Source organism: Schistocerca piceifrons, chromosome 5 (assembly GCF_021461385.2).
Source record: "Schistocerca piceifrons isolate TAMUIC-IGC-003096 chromosome 5, iqSchPice1.1, whole genome shotgun sequence".
In the NCBI taxonomy this organism is placed as follows: Eukaryota; Metazoa; Arthropoda; class Insecta; order Orthoptera; family Acrididae; genus Schistocerca; species Schistocerca piceifrons.
In genome coordinates, this window is record NC_060142.1 from 382,589,748 (window position 1) to 382,609,290 (window position 19,543).

The 19,543-nt window shown below is 46.2% G+C and overlaps 1 protein-coding gene across 1 annotated transcript in view; it reads left to right on the forward strand.

Moving 5' to 3' along the window:
* The window catches only part of LOC124799004 (zinc finger protein sens-like), a 91,330-nt gene that overhangs the window by 22,642 nt on the left and 49,145 nt on the right, over positions 1–19,543 (forward strand). The window contains exon 2 of the mRNA XM_047262540.1: positions 17,651–17,801. Coding sequence (XP_047118496.1) covers positions 17,651–17,801 — 151 coding nt within the window. The remainder of the gene's footprint in view (positions 1–17,650; positions 17,802–19,543) is intronic.

A 19,543-nucleotide genomic window follows, 5' to 3' on the forward strand; every position in this document is an offset into this window, starting at 1 on the left:
TCAATATTCCCTGCTTGTGTCAATTAGTTGACTGTCTCAGAACAGCTCCCAGTGCTATTCAGATTTGCTGTAATACAGGGGTTCGCCGGAATAGCGTTTTCTGTTTGCTTATTTAGTCCTTCCATAGGACTGCAGGCGCGGATATACAGTGAGGTACCCCATTATTAGATACGTTTCGCTAACGGAAGCAAAAGAAAAAGAAAAGCAATGAAACTAACACACCGTGAGTACCGGCAGTCTATTTGAGTAAAGTGCTGCCGGAAATGGGAAAAGTGTATGGAACGGTTTCTTCTGTCTGTGGTTATGATCCAAGTTTCCCAGATTCAAGATAAGGGGTTGTTAGAGTAACTCTAGTTCTTCTTCAGTTGTGGAATGTACACATAATGAGCCGATTACGAAGGTCGGCAAGGAGGAAAGGAAATCAGAACGTGGGTCAAGGAATCATTTTTCATTCGACGAAAACAGCAGACATTATATCGTGTGGAGCTAGAACCGATGAAAGCCACTGGAGGCAAAGTATTCACGGTAGAAATTTATGGCAAACACCTTGCTCTGTTTTGAAAACCGGTGTCACCACGATAAACCGGCAACGGAATTAATTATGCAGAAAAAGGAAGCGCTGACTTATTGAAGAGGAACGCAGCCTGTTATCCCACCGGCGTGCCTCATCGGGTATTCGCGCCGCGTCCCGTCCTGTCATCGACGACGGCCACGTGGGCGGCGGCACGCGACACGGCGGTGGCGGTGGGAGGCGGCGGGAGCCGGCGGCCGTAACTGGGACGGCCAGCGCAGCAGCCGCAGCACGGCTTCAGAGATAGCAAATCGGCGGCAGGCGGGGAGGCATCAGTACAGTGCACAGAGACCGTTGTCAAAAATACTCCCAATACACGTAGCTGTGTACATAGGAGCGCTTAAACCATGAGATACTTCGCCACTGCAGTGGACGGATCTGCTCTTCTGCAACTTTGCACAACAAATTACCCACTCGTTCTTGCAAAGCTACTATCACAGATCTTATTGCTCTCAGCAAGAAGAGTTTGTTAAAGCGAATTAGCTGCTGCACGTGTGTCGATTGTAAGCCAAATACTCTGTGTGAGTATATGAAAGTACACTACTGTCCATTAAAATCGCTACACCAACAAGAAATGCAAATGATAAACGAGTATTCATTGGACAGATATATTATACTAGAAGTGACGTATGATTACATTTTGATGCAATTTGGGTGCATAGATCCTGATAAATCAGTACCCAGAACAACCACCTCTGGCCGTAATAACGGCCTTGATACGTTTCGGCGTTGAGTCAAACAGAGCTTGGATGTCGTGTACAGGTACAGCTGCCCATGCAGCTTCAACACGATACCACAGGTCATCAAGAGTAGTTACTGGCGTATTGTGACGAGCCAGTTGCTCGGCCACCATTGACCAGACGTTTTCAATTGGCGAGAGATCTGGAGAATGTGCTGGCCAGGGCAGCAGTCGAACATTTTCTGTATCCAGAAAGGCCCGTACAGGACCTGCAACATGCGGTCGTGCATTATCCTGCTGAAATGTAGGGTTTCGCAGGGATCGAATGAAGGGTAGAGCTACGGGTCGTAACACATCTGAAATGTAACGTCCACTGTTCAATGTGCCGTCAATGCGAACAAGACATGACCGAGATGTGTAACCAATGGCACCCCACTCCATCACGCCGGGTGATACGCCAGTATGGCGATGACGAATACACGCTTCCAATGTGCCTTCACCGCGATGTCGGCAAACGCGGATGCGACTATCGTGATGCTGAAAACAGAACCCACCGATTCCATATGCTGCTAACAGTAATTGGATCTCGACCAACGCGAGCACCAATGTCGCAATACGATAAACCGCAATCGCGATAGGCTACAATCCGACCTTTATCAAAGTCGGAAACGTGATGGTACGCATTTCTCCTCGTTACACGAGACATCACAACAACGTTTCACCAGGCAACGCCGGCCAACTGCTGTTTGTGTATGAGAAATCGGTTGGAAACTTTCCTCATGTCAGCACGTTGTAGGTGTCGCCACCGGCACCAACCTTGTGTGAATGCTCTGAAAACCTAATCATTTGCATATGACAGCATCTTCTTCCTGTCAGATAAATTTCTCGTCTGTAGAACGTCATCTTCGTGGTGTAGCAATTTTAATGGCCAGTAGTGTATGTGTTTACTAATATACCCTGAATAAATGCTCCCCTTTACACGATCCTTTGAACAAAGAAAGGATTTATAACGCAATCTGACCATTTTTAAAGACATTCAAGAGTACTTATTGCTTACTTTGCACAACGGAAAGAATTATGCGCATAAATGAAAGTTTGTGACTCGGGGTCTCAATGCCGTCGCTTACTTTCTAACCTGAAAAACATGCAAAGAGTACTCAGAGGTTTCCGCTGTTTGTAGTTCCGAAAAAAACTGTATATTGATTGCAGTTGTGCCTCGCATTAATAAACATTCCTGCTGAAGGCAGAGGGTGGATGAGAATTCATACTCGACTCCTGCGCATAGAAAAAAATCAATTCAATGCCAAGTAAATAGTTATTCCCTAAACTTGAATTTATCAGTGACAAAGGAAGGTAAATGAATTATATATGCTTCAGTTGAAAGTATATCACGAATCATAGTCATGGATATAGAGAAGACTGTAGTTTTCCGTGCGTGTTCCACATACCCTGGAAGACCACCACATAAGATGGAACTGCACAATGAAGAATTATTGGCGCATTAGGAAATCTTATTATCATTTAAATAAACGAGAGTGTGATGTATTCAACACGCCTACAATTCGGGTGCACACTGAAAACTCGATTCCGTAAGATGAGCATCGAAAACAGACTACCCCATTGAATAACGAACGTTTGAGAACATGTGAAAGCTCGCTGATGAGCTGAAAATGCTAAAAGCAAATATCATATTGAACTAGGGACCTAGAAACGAAGGAGAGGCTACGTCCCCGCCGTAGCCCTCAGTGCTACACAAACCGACATCAGGCTACAGCAGTCCACTCATCCCACCGCCACTCCACACCGAACCCAGGGTTACTGTGCCTTTCGGCCCCTAGTGGGCCCTCTCAGGAACGTCTCATTCCAGACGAGTGGAGCCCCAATGTTTGCGTGGCACAGTACTTATGGTGTACACGTACGTGGAGACAGTGTTTGAGCAGCAATCGCCGACATAATGTAACTGAGGCGGAATAAGAGGAACCAGCTCGCATTTGCCGAGGCAAATGGAAAACTGCCTTAAAAACCATCCACTGACTGGCCGGCCCACGGGACTTCAACTCTAGGGGACTGGCACGCCTTCCCGCTCGGGAAGTAGTGCGTTAGACCGCACGGGTAGCCGCCCGGGCTTAAACAAATATTACGCCAAGCTACCAAATCTCATCACACTTTCCTCACTCGTTACACGAGAATGACAATTAGAAAGCAACTTCAAGGGAGGCTACTACATCAGTCGTCCATAGCAGAAACGTGGAAGTAACTGAGTCGTTCGTAGAAGACCATCCGAAAACGCCCACAGGAATGGAATAGAGTGTTCTGTGCACTTCAAACTGGGCAGAACGCCGACGCCATGTAGCAGCGCTGGCTCACTATTCGCTCACAGCGCCACTCGCCAAAGAACTTCTCGGTGAACGTATCTTTACTCAACTAGTCAAAGACTGAGCTATCATTTGGCGTACAAAACATCCTTGCAGTATGCTTGCGATTCAGATTATGCAAAAAAAGGATAACTTTGAAAGTTGCAATTATGACACGCGATGAATGCCAGACTGTTCGTTGCGAGCTGTTTATTGTCCTGCAGAAACTCTATATCACTTAGGACATTATTCGGAAGTGCATTGACCTCGTGTCTGATTGACGGGTCTCCACCATTGCCGGTCTATGCCTAGGCGGGTATTGACATGGAGATGGCATGAAAGTATATACAAGCTACTGAGCCATAATATTTCTCTAAAAATTCGTATAAAATTGAAGCATGATGATGTAAGAATAAAATAAAAAATTTAAACAAGTAGGGCAAGGCCATCAAAATTTCATACCGTGTTGTCACCTAAAACCAGTCTCCATCTCGCCAAAGATTGTGTCGACACACGGTGCCCAAAGAGCTTCTGTGTCTCGATGCAGAAATACGTGCCTGAGGCTTTGGCACCAGCGATCCTCTCGGTAACTCCCCTTTATGCTATCATCATGCCTCTGTAACCAGGCAATGAAAGCCGACACAAATACTTTAGAAAAATATAATTAACGCACAGCACGTTGAAATGGACACACTGCAAGTTTTAACGGTTTATTAATGTTCAATACGACACACAAGTCTCGAAGTTAAACACTACTTGCCATGAACCTATCATGGGGGTAAAAGTTCGTACAAAGACTTAGCGAAAATCGTTCTTTGCGCGTACCATTCCCGAATGGAAGAGGAAACTGGAGAAACAGTGCACGTACTCCCTTGTACCGTATGTCGTACTGTAGCTAGCAGTGCAGTCGTGCCGACATCGAAAAGTAAAAGGGAAATGAATTCTGGCACCATGTTTCATAAGAAGATCCAATATGCAGGCGCAGCTCTTGCCTGAAACACCTTTTCCACGGCTGGTATGTTGACGATGGTAGAGAAGAAACGAAATTACTGTAGGTGTGAGAACAAAGGAAACCAACCGACACTGATGAATGAAGGCTTATATTCCAGACGGCCACATTTCGCACTTGAACAAACACAGCGGTTATGGTTTGACTTATGTCATCCTCGATGAGGCTCACTGCGGGCAAATTGCCTGTTGTTAAGCCAGACGAAGGAGGATTAAGGTTTAACGCCCGTTGGGCGACAAGGTCATTAAAGTTAATGACAGAGCTCCTATTAGACAAGAATGGGACAGAAAGTCAGCAGTGGCCTTGTCTGTAGAACTACCGCGGCAGCTATCTGAATCTGGATGGCTAGACCGAGATTAGAACCTTGCTCCCCCAGTACGTGGTTGCAAAGCTTTAAGCACTTCGCTATTTCCCTCGCTAACAGTAGACATCGTTGTGAATACTGTGAGCAGATATAATTTTACTTTTTGGTACTAACAACGGAAATGGCGCCCTTGAAGGGAAACTGCAACTTTCACCTGAACTTGAATTGACTCACACCAAGTTTCAGGCTAGCATCGATGCCAACAATTGATCGAAACATTCATCTCGCCATGACACAAAACGGGTGAGGACAGTATTATGCTATGCGGGCCACTTACCTGGGTTTCCATGGAATCTGTGGTGGTTATAAACGAAGGCTCCATGTCAGTTGTGGACTACGTGACCATTATTGCGGACCACCTTCGTCCTTTCGTATTAGATGTCTTTCCTGACGGTGATGGAATCTTCCAGTAAGATAAAATGTGCGTGTGGCTAGGGCCTTCGATCATGTATTGTAGACTGGTCACTTGGTGCAATTTTAATTGACACCACTTCGGCGACTGCCAGAGAGATTACTGCTCGCGTCACAGACCAGAATCATGCTACATAGTCTCTCCTGATAGGACATCAACACTTGTTGTATACTTTATTTCACAGGTCCGTCTTCATCACACAAAGTTTTACACTTCACTATTACCGGTTCCGGCTACTGCCATCTTCAGATTATAAATTATTCTGATGTAGTATCAACGTCAAACTAAACATACAGGTACATAGTAAGTGCGCACTTAATATGTACCTACATGTTTAGTTTGACTTTGATACTGCATCAGAATAGTTTATGATCTTAAGATGGCAGTAACCGAAATCGGTAATGGTGAAATGTAAAACTTTGTGTGATCAAGATGGGCCTGTAAAATAAAATGCCAAGAAAATATGATCACGGACTCATTTTCAGACTTTATATGTTCAGTTGACATGTTGTATATATCATTCCCGACTAACAACGTCTGCACACAGCCGTATTACATTTTATTTTCCAATAAAAGGAGGGCAAACCAGGTTTCAGAGCAACAATCACATCTTCAGGCGCATAGAATATTCTTATGAGTCAGCAGGAGTAATACAGAAATTACCAAGTACATGGCATGTAAGCAGAAAACTTGTATTTTTGAGCATGTTGAGTATTACAGCTGACAAATCTAACTGATTAATGGAAACATTTACAGCTGTGTAATTAGACATTTACTGTGATACGACCAGTTTCGCTCTTACAATGTCTTCAGATTGCTTTAGCACAACTCGGCAACCTGGAGATTTTCGAAGAAGGAAACCGGTCGTAGAACTGTAAAAAAAGTAATTTTACAGTTGATGTGGTTTTCATTAATCATCTCAAAATTCGTCTCATATATTCCAAGGCCGCTTGGAAAAAGCACTCGCAGAACGGGTCAAAGTTCGAGACATAAGCTCGCCACTAATATGCACTCACGTATTGCATTTAAACGTCGGCTACAGTGCTCAACGTGGTCAAGGATATGAATTTTCCGTTCATGTGCCTTATGCCTGAGAAGCACTATATTATCCTAGGTGATTCGTATAGATATTCATTGCACCTGAAGATGTGACTGTTCTCCTTGAAGCTCGTTGTACTCTCCTTTTATTGGAAACTAAAATTTAATACAGCTGTATGAAGATATTATGAATCACGAATGTGCTACAGTGATTTGAGGAGCGTGGTAGTTAACATACGCCACCAAATTCGAATCCGATGGTGCATGTCTGGGACTCTAACAGGGGCTAACACCACGCCCACACTCCACGTTACGGTGACTTGTGCTAGACATCTGCTTTTGCACACCTATAAAAACCTATCAAGTACCAGGTGGTTATAATTAAAGTGGAGCTACTCGCAGAGGTCGAAAACGGTCAGTTATTAATTCCAGTTTGGACCATTAGGTGTAAATACGGCGCTTTGAATACGAGAAAGACGTATAGAAACGTTTGCATATGTTACGGATTAGAAGCTGGACGTGGGTAGAAAAGGTCAAACAAATGAGAAAGGCATAAAGTTCAGTTTATTATAAACCACCGCTTTGTGTGTTGAACATGAGCACCGTAGACGTCGACGAGATGCTGTAGAGCGCCAGATTGGCACCTGGTGGCTAAAATGGGAACTAATTTTTTTCCAGCATAAATCGGTTCCGCATTAACGCATTACCATATCTACCAAGTTTCGCTGCCATACGATAATTACAGCTCACACTTCATCTGTGTAGCTGCACTTTAATTATGACCACCCTGTACTTGTCGAACACCTGGCACGCCGAATCCATGCTTTATTTCATTTCAAATGAAGACTTCCTTCAAAGGTCGTGTGCCATGTTTTTCCTCATCTCTGTCTATACCCAAAAATGTCCTCCAACTCGAATGAAACGTGGACGGGATATTTCAGATACGGTTTTAGCATTTGTATCGAATTGCGATAATCGCTTTTACAAGTTTGTCAATGAAGTATGTGAGCTGGACCTGCACAAAAAGTGTGTAGCAAACTAGTAACTGTTATGACTTTCTCAGACGTGTTGATCCCCTACAGAGCCGTCACTCTGCCAGAGACTGGCGGTGTCCAGATTATAGCGCCGCCACTTCCTTCCGGCAGCGTGAAATGTGTGTGTGTGCCTACCAGGTCGGCGGCAGACTCCAGCTGCCGGTATTTACGCAGGGTGTTGTGAATTCCTTGAGACGCAGGTGCGCAGTGCGTAAACCAAAGAGGCCAGCCCACAATAGGCGCTCATTAGCGCACGCACCGCCGACGGCCGGAAGACTATGTCCCTAGCCCCTCCCCGTTCGCACACGAAGGCAGTGTACACAGTTGCTGCTTGATGGAAAAGTCCCAGAACGGATTGGGGAATTTATAACTCAAGCTGCCTGAACAAGATCAATATTTATTCTGTATGTACTAATGGCCATAATAGAAACACGAATAAAATACGAGATAATAATGCATGTAGAACATTTCTCTCTAAACCAACAACACAGAAAATCATTTTCGGGCTTTACCACCTACAAAGTGTTGTATTACTTGCGGTCTAGATTTGATTTTTAAGTCACAGTGCTGCATATAGCGTCGTATATGCGGGATAGAGTGTTGTACCTGTTTTTCCGGTAGTTCAGTCTAGTAACTGATTTTAATTTTAGAATAACGGGAAGGAATGCGCGCTAAGGCCGACATAAGCAATTTTCGATATTTTCTAAACTTTTTGTTATTGTCAGACATGAGGCTTCGTTTTTCGAGGCATTTATAAATATTTCGCGTTCCACACATTCAAGTGCTGTAGAATTTATCAAGGCTATTTAGAAACATTGCTAATTCTTCAGGTCCGGAATTTCGTGTTGCGAAAAATTCTATATATTTTTGGAACTATTTATCAATCACATGGACAGTTAAGCCATATTTCGTCGGTCGTCCACCATCTTCTGTCCTGAAACAAAAGATCTTTTCCCGTGGGACATATGATACCAAAAAATGAATTGAATTTCCTTTTTTTGTCTTAACAGTTATAAATAGCTTCTATTTAAAAAAATATGAGGTCTTGCTGAAAAGTAACGCTTCCGAATTTTTTATTCCGTTCTGAGTACTGGTCGAGGTATTACATGTCATGCACAATACTCGGTCGGCTTTCTCGCTTCACTGACTCAAATTGCAACACCCTGCCGCAAGAGGGCTCCGAATTGTAGCATGTAAGATGGCGATGTGTGATGTAACAATGTCGGTGCTTGAGATACAGCGTGACACATGAAACACAGCACCTTGGATATCTGTCAACAGTTTCTCTTGAGTTTTGAGCGTGAGTATGATGGGTTGCTTAACAACAGTGTGCAGCTGATGAAGGGTGGGTTCCACCATTTTGACCCCTGAGACGATGAATGGAGGACCGCCGCAAAGAATCTCCGACACCGAGAAACTTCAAAACTGTATTCTGGGATGTCCAAGGTGTGTCGCACTTGAAAGGCCTAAAGGCACGACCATAAACTCTGCAAGGTTCTTAGAGACCCTCAGAAATTTGAAAGTACACATTGGAACAGTTCGTCCGCACACGGAGCACCCTCTCCTTCACCATGACAACATGAATGCAATCATTTACAAATGGAATAAGAAAATATATTAAACTTCCACTATATGCGAAGGTCTGAGAAGCTTACCGAGGTACACACTCCCACCTGCCGCCAAAATGCGCGGCAGCCGTGAGGTCCCTCTGTCGGAGGTTCGATTCTCCCTTGAACATAGGTGTGACTGTTGTCCTTAGCGTAAGTTAGTTTAAGTTAGATTAAGTAGTGTGTAAGTCTAGGGACCGATGACCTCAGCAGTTTGGTTCCACAGGCACTAACCACCGCTGCGGAAATGGAATCACACACTTCAAATGGTTCAAATGGCTCTAAGCACTATGGGACTTAGCATCTGAGGTCATCAGTCCCCTAGACTTAGAACTACTTAAACCTAACTAACCTAAAGACATCACACACATCAATGCCCGAGGCACGATTCGAACCTGCGACCGTAGCGGTCGCGCGGTTCCAGACTGTAGCTCCTAGAACCGCTCGGCCACACCGGCCGGCGGCTACCGTCAGATAGCGGTTGTATACAGGATGAATGTTATTAAAACCGTCAAACCATCACAGTTATAGGATTTCTTTTATCAGTCTTCTTTATCTTTTACCAGAATTGGCAGCATCAATCGAATACTCGTCGTCTGTGGGCTACAGACAATCTTCGGCGAATGGTCGGGGTGTCCGATCAGCATCGGTTCAGCAGCAGATTGTAAGCAGGGATTCTTGGCGACCACATGCAGAACAGGTCAAAGTTCAAGACATAAGCTCGCCACTAATATGCCCTCACGTATTGCATTTAAACGTCGGCTACAGTGCTCAACGTGGTCAATAATATGAATTTTCCGTTCATGTGCCTTATGCCTGAGAATCACTATATTATCCTAGGTGATTCGTATAGATATTCATTGCACCTGAAGATGTGACTTATCAAGAAGTCCACCTTCGTGGCTCAGTGGTCAGCTTGTCTGGCTGCTACGAGGATTTCCGATACTACTAGGTATTTTTTCATGATTCAGGGACTGGAATGAGGTGAACTCATCCACCCGATGCCAACTGAGGAACTACATGAGTGAGAAATAGCGGCTCCAGAGTCAAGAAACCCTACATCGGTCGGAAGAGCGGTGTGCCGAATCAGCTCATGTCCGCCGGCCGAAGTGGCCGTGCGGTTAAAGGCGCTGCAGTCTGGAACCGCAAGACCGCTACGGTCGCAGGTTCGAGTCCTGCCTCGGGCATGGATGTTTGTGATGTCCTAAGGTTAGTTAGGTTTAACTAGTTCTAAGTTCTAGGGGACTAATGACCTCAGCAGTTGAGTCCCATAGTGCTCAGAGCTACACTCCTGGAAATTGAAATAAGAACACCGTGAATTCATTGTCCCAGGAAGGGGAAACTTTATTGACACATTCCTGGGGTCAGATACATCACATGATCACACTGACAGAACCACAGGCACATAGACACAGGCAACAGAGCATACACAATGTCGGCACTAGTACAGTGTATATCCACCTTTCGCAGCAATGCAGGCTGCTATTCTCCCATGGAGACGATCGTAGAGATGATGGATGTAGTCCTGTGGAACGGCTTGCCATGCCATTTCCACCTGGCGCCTCAGTTGGACCAGCGTTCGTGCTGGACGTGCAGACCGCGTGAGACGACGCTTCATCCAGTCCCAAATATGCTCAATGGGGACAGATCCGGAGATCTTGCTGGCCAGGGTAGTTGACTTACACCTTCTAGAGCACGTTGGGTGGCACGGGATACATGCGGACGTGCATTGTCCTGATGGAACAGCAAGTTCCCTTGCCGGTCTAGGAATGGTAGAACGATGGGTTCGATGACGGTTTGGATGTACCGTGCACTATTCAGTGTCCTCTCGACGATCACCAGTGGTGTACGGCCAGTGTAGGAGATCGCTCCCCACACCATTATGATGGGTGTTGGCCTTGTGTGCCTCGGTCGTATGCAGTCCTGATTGTGGCGCTCACCTGCACGGCGCCAAACACGCGTACGACCATCATTGGCACCAAGGCAGAAGCGACTCTCATCGCTGAAGACGACACGTCTCCATTCGTCCCTCCATTCGCGCCTGTCGCGACACCACTGGAGGCGGGCTGCACGATGTTGGGGCGTGAGCGGAAGACGGCCTAACGGTGTGCGGGACCGTAGCCCAGCTTCATGGAGACGGTTGCGAATGGTCCTCGCCGATACCCCAGGAGCAACAGTGTCCCTAATTTGCTGGGAAGTGGCGGTGCGGTCCCCTACGGCACTGCGTAGGATCCTACGGTCTTGGCGTGCATCCGTGCGTCGCTGCGGTCCGGTCCCAGGTCGACGGGCACGTGCATCTTCCGCCGACCACTGGCGACAACATCGATGTACTGTGGAGACCTCACGCCCCACGTGTTGAGCAATTCGCCGGTACGTCCACCCGGCCTCCCGCATGCCCACTATACGCCCTCGCTCAAAGTCCGTCAACTGCACATACGGTTCACGTCCACGCTGTCGCGGCATGCTACCAGTGTTAAAGACTGCGATGGAGCTCCGTATGCCACGGCAAACTGGCTGACACTGACGGCGGCGGTGCACAAATGCTGCGCAACTAGCGCCATTCGACGGCCAACACCGCGGTTCCTGGTGTGTCCGCTGTGCCGTGCGTGTGATCATTGCTTGTACAGCCCTCTCGCAGTGTCCGGAGCAAGTAAGGTGGGTCTGACACACCGGTGTCAATGTGTTCTTTTTTCCATTTCCAGGAGTGTATTTTTGAACCTCATGTCCATCCATACTGCATCATAATTACGTCATTGGCAGAGGATGACACGGCGGTCGGTCTATCCTGATTATTCCGTCTGGAACAGAAAGCGGAGCTTCTTTCTTAAAGAAAACGGAAAAAAGCCCCGTCGAGGCGACTGTTGATTTCATTACAGAAGCTACTCCTCCGAATACTTTCCACGCGACTGGCAAGTTCTTTTTATATCATCAGTCTTCTGACAGGTTTGACGCACCTAGCCACGAATTCATCTCCTGTGCTAATCTTTTCCTCTCAGAGTAGACTTCCAAAATTTCTTGCTCTCTACATCCTCAATTATCTTCTGGATATATTCAAATCTCTGTCTTCCTCTACAGATTTTATCTTCTAAAGCTCCCCTTGGCGTCAAGTTATTCCCACATGTCCTATTATCCTGTCCCTTCTTGTCAGTGTTTTCCACATATTCCTTTCCTTCTGCGGAGAATCTCCTCATTCTTCACCTTATGAGTCCACCTAATATTCAACATTCTTCTATAGCAGCACATCTCAAATGCTGCTGTTCTTTTCTGTTCCCTTTTTCCCACAGTCCATGTTTCACGTAGACTGCCGGCCGGAGTTGTCGTGCGGTTCTAGGCGCTACAGTTTGGAGCCGAGCGATCGCTACGGCCGCAGGTTCGAATCCTGCCTCGAGCGTGGATGTGCGTGATGTTCTTAGGCTAGTTAGGTGTAATTAGTTCTAAGTTCTAGGCGACTGATGACCTCAGAAGTTAAGTCGCATAGTGCTCAGAGCCATTTGAGCCATTTTTCACGTACACTCTCAGAAATTTCTTCCTCAAATTAAAGACTATATTAGATATTAGTAGACTTCTCTTGGCCAGGAATATCCTTTTTGCCAGTGCTAGCCTTTGTGCCAGTGCTGGTCTGCTTTTTATGTCCTTGTTCCTTCGTCATGGATTATTTTGATGCGTCAGTAGCAGTATTCCTTAACTTCATCTACTTCGTGATCAGCAATTCTGATTTATCGGTATTCTCGTTTCTGCTGCTTTCCTATATGTACTCTCAATCTATATTCCGTACTCATTACACTGTTCATTCTATGAAATACACCCCGTAAATCTTTATCAGTTTAACTGAGGATAGCAGTGTCATCAGCAAATCTTTCATCTTGAATTTTAATCCCACTCTGGAATGTTTCTTCTGTTTCCATCATTGCTTCTTCTATGTATTGATTAAACAGTAGGTGTGACAGAGTGCACCCCCCCTCTTACAGCCGGCCGCAGTGGCCGAGTGGTTCTAGGCGCTTCAGTCTGGAACCGCACGACCGCTACGGTCGCAGGTTCGAATCCTACCTAGGGCATGGATGTGTGTGTGGTGTCCTTAGGTTAGTTAGGTTTAAGTAGTACTAAGTTCTAGGGGACTGATGACCATAGAAGTTAAATCCCATAGTGCTAACAGCCATTTGAACCATTTTGAACCCGTCTTACACTATTTTTAATCCGTGCACTTCGTTCTTGGTCTTCCAGTCATATTGTTACCTTTTGGTTCCTGTACATATTGTATATTACCCATCTTTCCCTCTAAGTCACTCTTGTTTGTTTCGAACATCTTGCACTGTTATAAACCGCCGAACACTTTTTCCAGGTCGACAAATTCTAAGAACGTGTCTTGATTTTTCTTGAGTCTTGCTTCCATTATCAACGGTCTCCAGCAACCTTAAAGTCCTTATTAACAGTGTTACCAGGCGCCAATACGTGATAATCTGTGGGAAGATGTGGATTTAGGGCCACAACACGGCTGTAATGTCAGGTGAAGAAGAACAGCAAAGCACTGCCTCCCCTTTCCCTCTACGCCGCATTGTGATGTAAATTTCTTCGACCTTCGGAATCTGAACCTGCTACCTCCGAGACAAAATATCTGTAACGTGTGATAGCGTTGTAGGCTACGGAGATGACAGAAAGATTACAAGTGGCCGCTCAGATATTATAACTTCAATTACTATGTCATTCGCCACTTTCTCTCCCTCTCCCTCTTTCTCTCTCTCTCTCTCTCTGTCTCTCTCTCTGTCTGTCTCTATCGAGCGAGGTGACGCAGTGGTTGGCATACTGGACTCGCATTCCGGAGGACGACGGTTCAAACCTGCCTCCGGCCATCCTGAATTAGATTTTCCGTGATTTTTCTAAATCGCTTTAGGCAAATTCCGGGATGTTTCCTTTGAAAGGGCACGGCCTACTTCCTTCCCCATCCTTCCTAATCTGATGGGACCGATGACCTTCTATTTGGTCCCCTCCCCCAAATCAACCGACCATTCTCCGTCTCTGTCTCTCCGCCCCGCCCCCCTCTCTCTTTAGTATCGTTTGGCCCTTCTTACGGAGTGATCTAGAAAATTTATTTTATTTTAATCTTGCGGCCGGATGTTCTTCCTGTCGTCACAGTCGTCAGCGAATGTGGGAGTTTGGGAAAGGGGGACGGGGGGGAGGCCGGAATGGGCAGCATTGTGAGTCATATGTATGTGAACTGTGTAAGCTTTGTTCTGTGTGCTATCTTTTTTTAACTCTTTGAGTATCGTGTTTTCTGAAGTCGAGATTGGCGAGCGCAAGTATTTGCCTAAAGGAAAGTGGAAAAGCGCCTAGAAAGGACACGAAGTGTGGACGGTGTACCATATTAACAGAGCAGTAGTCGTCAAACCACCACGCGAATTCGATCCAGGTCTGTCTCATCTCCCTGTCTCGTCCTGCTTAGTTACACCGTCGCGTATATCATTACTGACATTTTTAACTGTCAAAAAGGGGCAAAATCATTCTCGGAAAATCGCTATTATTCTATAAACATTGAAATCTCAGCGTAAATTTAAGAAAATTTAGGCCTTCAGTAAGAGTGAAGTATTCTCATGTCAGTGCTAACGTGGCGGATATCGGCGGTGCGCTGATTACGGCAGCTTGGTGTACAGTAGCAGGCAGGGTATCGCAGATGACAAGAGGCGGGCCGGGCGGCAGGAAATGTGCTCCATCACGCCGCACCTGAAGGGGGAACACTTGCGCCGCTGTGCAAGCAGTGTTGTGCAAACCAGACCCGCAGCACACAAGAGCGGAACCTCCCGCGCACCTGCGCGCCGGCACGACACCAAACAAACGAACTGTCGGTCATCCTGCGTCTGCTGCCACTCTTCATCTCGAAAAACAGTGGTACCAGCTAGAGTCACACTCACAAGAGAATATACGCTTCCTTTCATAAACATTGTTACCCATTACCTCCATAGCCGCGGCTCTGGATACCAACTCATGAAGGCCTCAGCTCCCACCTCCTCCCCCCCAACCTCTCGCTGACAATACGTAAGCTCACGCAGCGAGACTAGGGATACTGGACGGAGTGACAGGAGCCAAGCGAAGAGCTGGCATGGTATCGAACTTAGGAAAGAGAACATGGACCGCCATTCGTCAGCTAATCGGTACATATTCAATGAGAGACCGCTCCAGTCTCCTGTGGAGCGAGGTGGCGCAGTGATTAGCACACTGAACTCGCATTCAGGAGAACGACGGCACAAGTCCCTGCCAGCCCATCCAAATTTAGGTCCTCCGTGATTTCCCTAAATCATTTAAGGCAATCGCCGGGATCGTTCATTGCATACGGCACGGTCGATTTCCTTCCCCATCCTTCCGCAATCTGAGCTTGTGCTCGATCTGTAATGATCTTATTATCGACAGGTCGTTAGATTCTACTCTTTCTCTATGTCCAGCCTTCTGGCATCGGGTTTCAGCTACGGTTTCTGGAATTTCGCCTGGCAGTGAGGCAAATACAGGAGCTATCTCCCAAAATCTCTCTAAACTTACTTCCGTCTGGGAGATATTCCCTTCTTCTGCTCCGTCACCACACTTCCTCAGTTTCACAGTACAAAATAACAAAGAAGATACGAAAGAAAACAAAAAAATTGGCTGCAAACAGCACCCTCTGAGGAGAACGAAATTTTCTAAAACAAAAAGACCTACTGGTAACAATGTATGGACGTAAGCGGTTGACTAAATCCCTTAATGTCTGCCATGCTAGTCCTGCGAGTCTCCCAAATGCATCGGTTTAAATTTGCCTATTGTTTCGCTAAAATCTTCTCGTCAGTTCGGTTATGAGCTTCAGCAATCAATGACTTACATCATCGTTAGAGGCAAATTATTGACTGCTTGTACTTGATGGCATCCCTTGTAAACAAAGAGCAGAAAGCCCCTGGAACGACACGGACTTAGATTACGTAATTTGAATATCTATGGAAAATCCACCGTGGGACCAACCAGACGCCTCGGTGACGAGTGCCCATGTATTCGACCCACTGTCCCCGTACCAGCCCTCCCCCGGCGCCTCATACGCGCCTGTTGCGTCTCAGTGCCCCCATCCTCTCTGCGGCTTGTAAGTATCATCTGTTATACAAATTATAAGTGAAAACATTATGAGCAGTATCCAACGCAAGACTGCATGCAACCTGTAGATGTAGTCGGAAAGTCGGAAACATAAGGGTTGAAAATGAGGAAATCCAGTGACTTAAGAGACTCTGACAAACGGCAGGTTGTTATGGTCCGGAATCTGGGAACAAGCATCTCGAAATCGGCGAAGTTGGTCGTCTGTTGGCGTGCTACTGTCCTGAGCATCTACGGAAAATGTTTCAAGGACGGTGAAACCACAAGTAGGCGACCAGGTGTTGGACGTCAATGCCTCATCACAGAACTTCTTCGTGAACAATGGAAATATACTCATGGATAACACTGAGTTTTACTGGTGCCTGCCGGCCGCGGTGGTCTCGCGGTTCTAGGCGCTCAGTCCGGAGCTGCGCGACTGCTACGGTCGCAGGTTCGAATCCTGCCTCGGGCATGGATATGTGTGATGTCCTTAGGTTAGTTAGGTTTAAGTAGTTCTAAGTTCTAGGGGACTTATGACCACTGATGTTAAGTCCCATAGTGCTCAGAGCCATCTTGGTGCCTACATCAACGAAATTCACATCCGTTTTCGGAAAATAAATGAGATGCGTCTGCTAGAATTATTGTGGATTCCGGTATATTCAATAATCCAAAGAAAGCCTTTATTTACAATAACTGCCTTCCGGTACCCCTAATTTCTATCTTCCATTTTCCTCGGCCGGTTCACAATGACATGCATTTGGGCATGGACACTGTATTGACGTGTGTATTAACAGCAATGTGTACTTGTACCTTACCTTGATAACATATTGGGGACAAAGAGTTTTATGGGGCTTGAAACATGAACGCAGTATTATGAAACAGAACCCATAAAACTAATTGTGCCACAGGACTAATTGTAGTGTTCTTAAAAACCTTATATTGACATTGTCGACGAATCTATACAAATCTGAAATGCTAGCCAGACATGTGTATAATTGTATTACAACAGCTAACGAGATACTTCAGTTCATAGTCGTCAGTTTCATTGTCTCCGAAATCTTTTGCAAAGAATCCTCTCCCTCAAGGACTGCGTAGAACACTCACGGCAGTGAGCCGGGCGGAGTGGCCGAGCGGTTCTAGGCGCTAAAGTCTGGAACCGCGCGACCGCTACGGTCGCAGGTTCGAATCTTGCCTCGGGCATGGATGTGTGTGATGTCCTGATGTTAGTTAGGTTCAGGTTGTTCTAAGTTCTAGGGGACTGATGACCTCAGAAGTTAAGTCCCATAGTGCTCAGAGCCATTTGAACCATTTGAACCAAAAGTGTTGTAATAGTATTTCGGAGAAAAGAGAGCATATACGTTGCTCAGAGCGTTTGCAGTGAAGCTTTCGGTGACAATCAATGACCAAAGATATTACAGTAACAAATATCGGCCTTGATGTTTGTACACTATATTAGACGCAATGTGTGTCGCTAACTTTGGGTGCGTCCGTCTTTTTGCCGGCAGTGCAAACAGTGCGGGAAGTCGTTCAAACGGTCGTCGACGCTGTCGACGCACCTGCTGATCCACTCGGACACGCGGCCCTATCCCTGCCAGTTCTGCGGGAAGCGTTTCCACCAGAAGTCCGATATGAAGAAGCACACCTACATACACACAGGTGAGTCTCCTCTGCAAGCTGCTGCGCACGCGACTTCTGCAAGACTCTTCTCCTAGCAAATACAGATATGTTGTGGTGTGCGTACTGTAAGACCATCGGTACACACACCATCAGATTATTTGACTTGTCGCTCTAACGAAGTAGGCGAGTGTCAGCATTATGTCTCGTGGTCTTATCGTGGCGTGTTTATCTTCTGCCGTTAGGTCAGACGATAGAAATGCCACTTGCACGCTTAGAGTAGCAGATTGACGGTGACCAACTTTAAACATAACTTGATTAATTTTCACACACATTTATTAAAATTGTAACAAGCATAAACCTTACTTAACTTGATTCTGGATGCTATTTACAATTGACAATCTGAAGTTCCTTTGGTCTTGGTAGGTTAATCTTATTCTCACATATCTCTGATACTTGACAAAGTGTCTACTCATTTATCTTCATGGCTATGTACAGGAATATGGTAATCTTATTAGGCGCAGACTGAAACTTGACTGTAGACTGGTACAGACAAATGCAGACTGGTACAGACAGGTGCAGATAAATGCAGACGAATGCAGACTGACTAATCGGAGGTCTGTACACTCGTTACAATACCTCGAGCGTTCAGGTATCACTGCGCGAGTGTGATCCGCGAGGAGAAAAGGTTCTACGTTAGCAGCAATCTCATTGGCTGCGAGACATATTAATACGCGGATCGGCGGAAGCAGAATTTGGTCCATCTCTAAGACAGCGCCATCTCGTAGTCCGAGCGTTGCGCCTGCGCTGTTGTGCTTAGCGGGGCGCGCTCTAGTGGGAAAGTTGTGTACGCGCTGACTGCGCGGAACTATGTACACAACATATGTCAAGTGTTACGAGACGGCCGACCGCAGCAGAAATCTACTTGATGTAGTAACGATTCAGTTCAAAGTAATGTATATTCTTACTGCATAGTGTCTGCCGTAACAATCCTAAGGAGTGGCTAAAAAAAAGCAAATGTAAATCGATGAACAGGGCGAAGTAGCCACAGTGACAGAGCAGTTATGGAACGTGATTGTAAAGTATTAAAATTGAACACGTCACTTGTGTGAAAAGAAACCATTTTAGGACACTGCGTAGAAGTGAGTAAGACACTAATATCTTCTGCAAATAAGAAGTTGTGACATACTCACAATATTTCGCAGACGATATGCGTAAATGTGCTTACAGCAACGTACTAGCCCTACAATAACTTAATTTTTGCCGCACGTAACTATAAGTCTAGGTTAGACAATGAAGTCAAAGTAAGGCCCTTACTCAGGAAATGACAGTTGACAGCAGATGAGGGAATCCCAGTCAACTGATCAGCCAGAATGTCCACTTTTGGCACGTATAACAGCGGCGAGGTGTCGTGGCTTGGAAGTAATGCCTTGGTAGGTCGTTAGAGGGACGTGGCACCACATCTCCACGCAGAGGTCACCTAATTCCCGTAAATTCCGGGAGGAGGCGATGAGTTCTGACGCCACGTTCAATCACATCCCAGACGTGATCGATCGGGTTCAGATCTGGCGAGTTGGCGGGCCAGCACACCAACTGGAACTCGAGACTGTGTTCCTCGAATCACTCCATCACACTCCTCGCCTTGTGGCATGCTGCTTTATGTTGGTGAAAAATGTCACTGCCGTCGGGAAGCATGATCATCGTGGATGGGTGTACGTGGTCTTCAACCAGTGTACGACACGCCTTGACCGTCATGGTGCCTTGCACGAGTTGCATTGGATCCA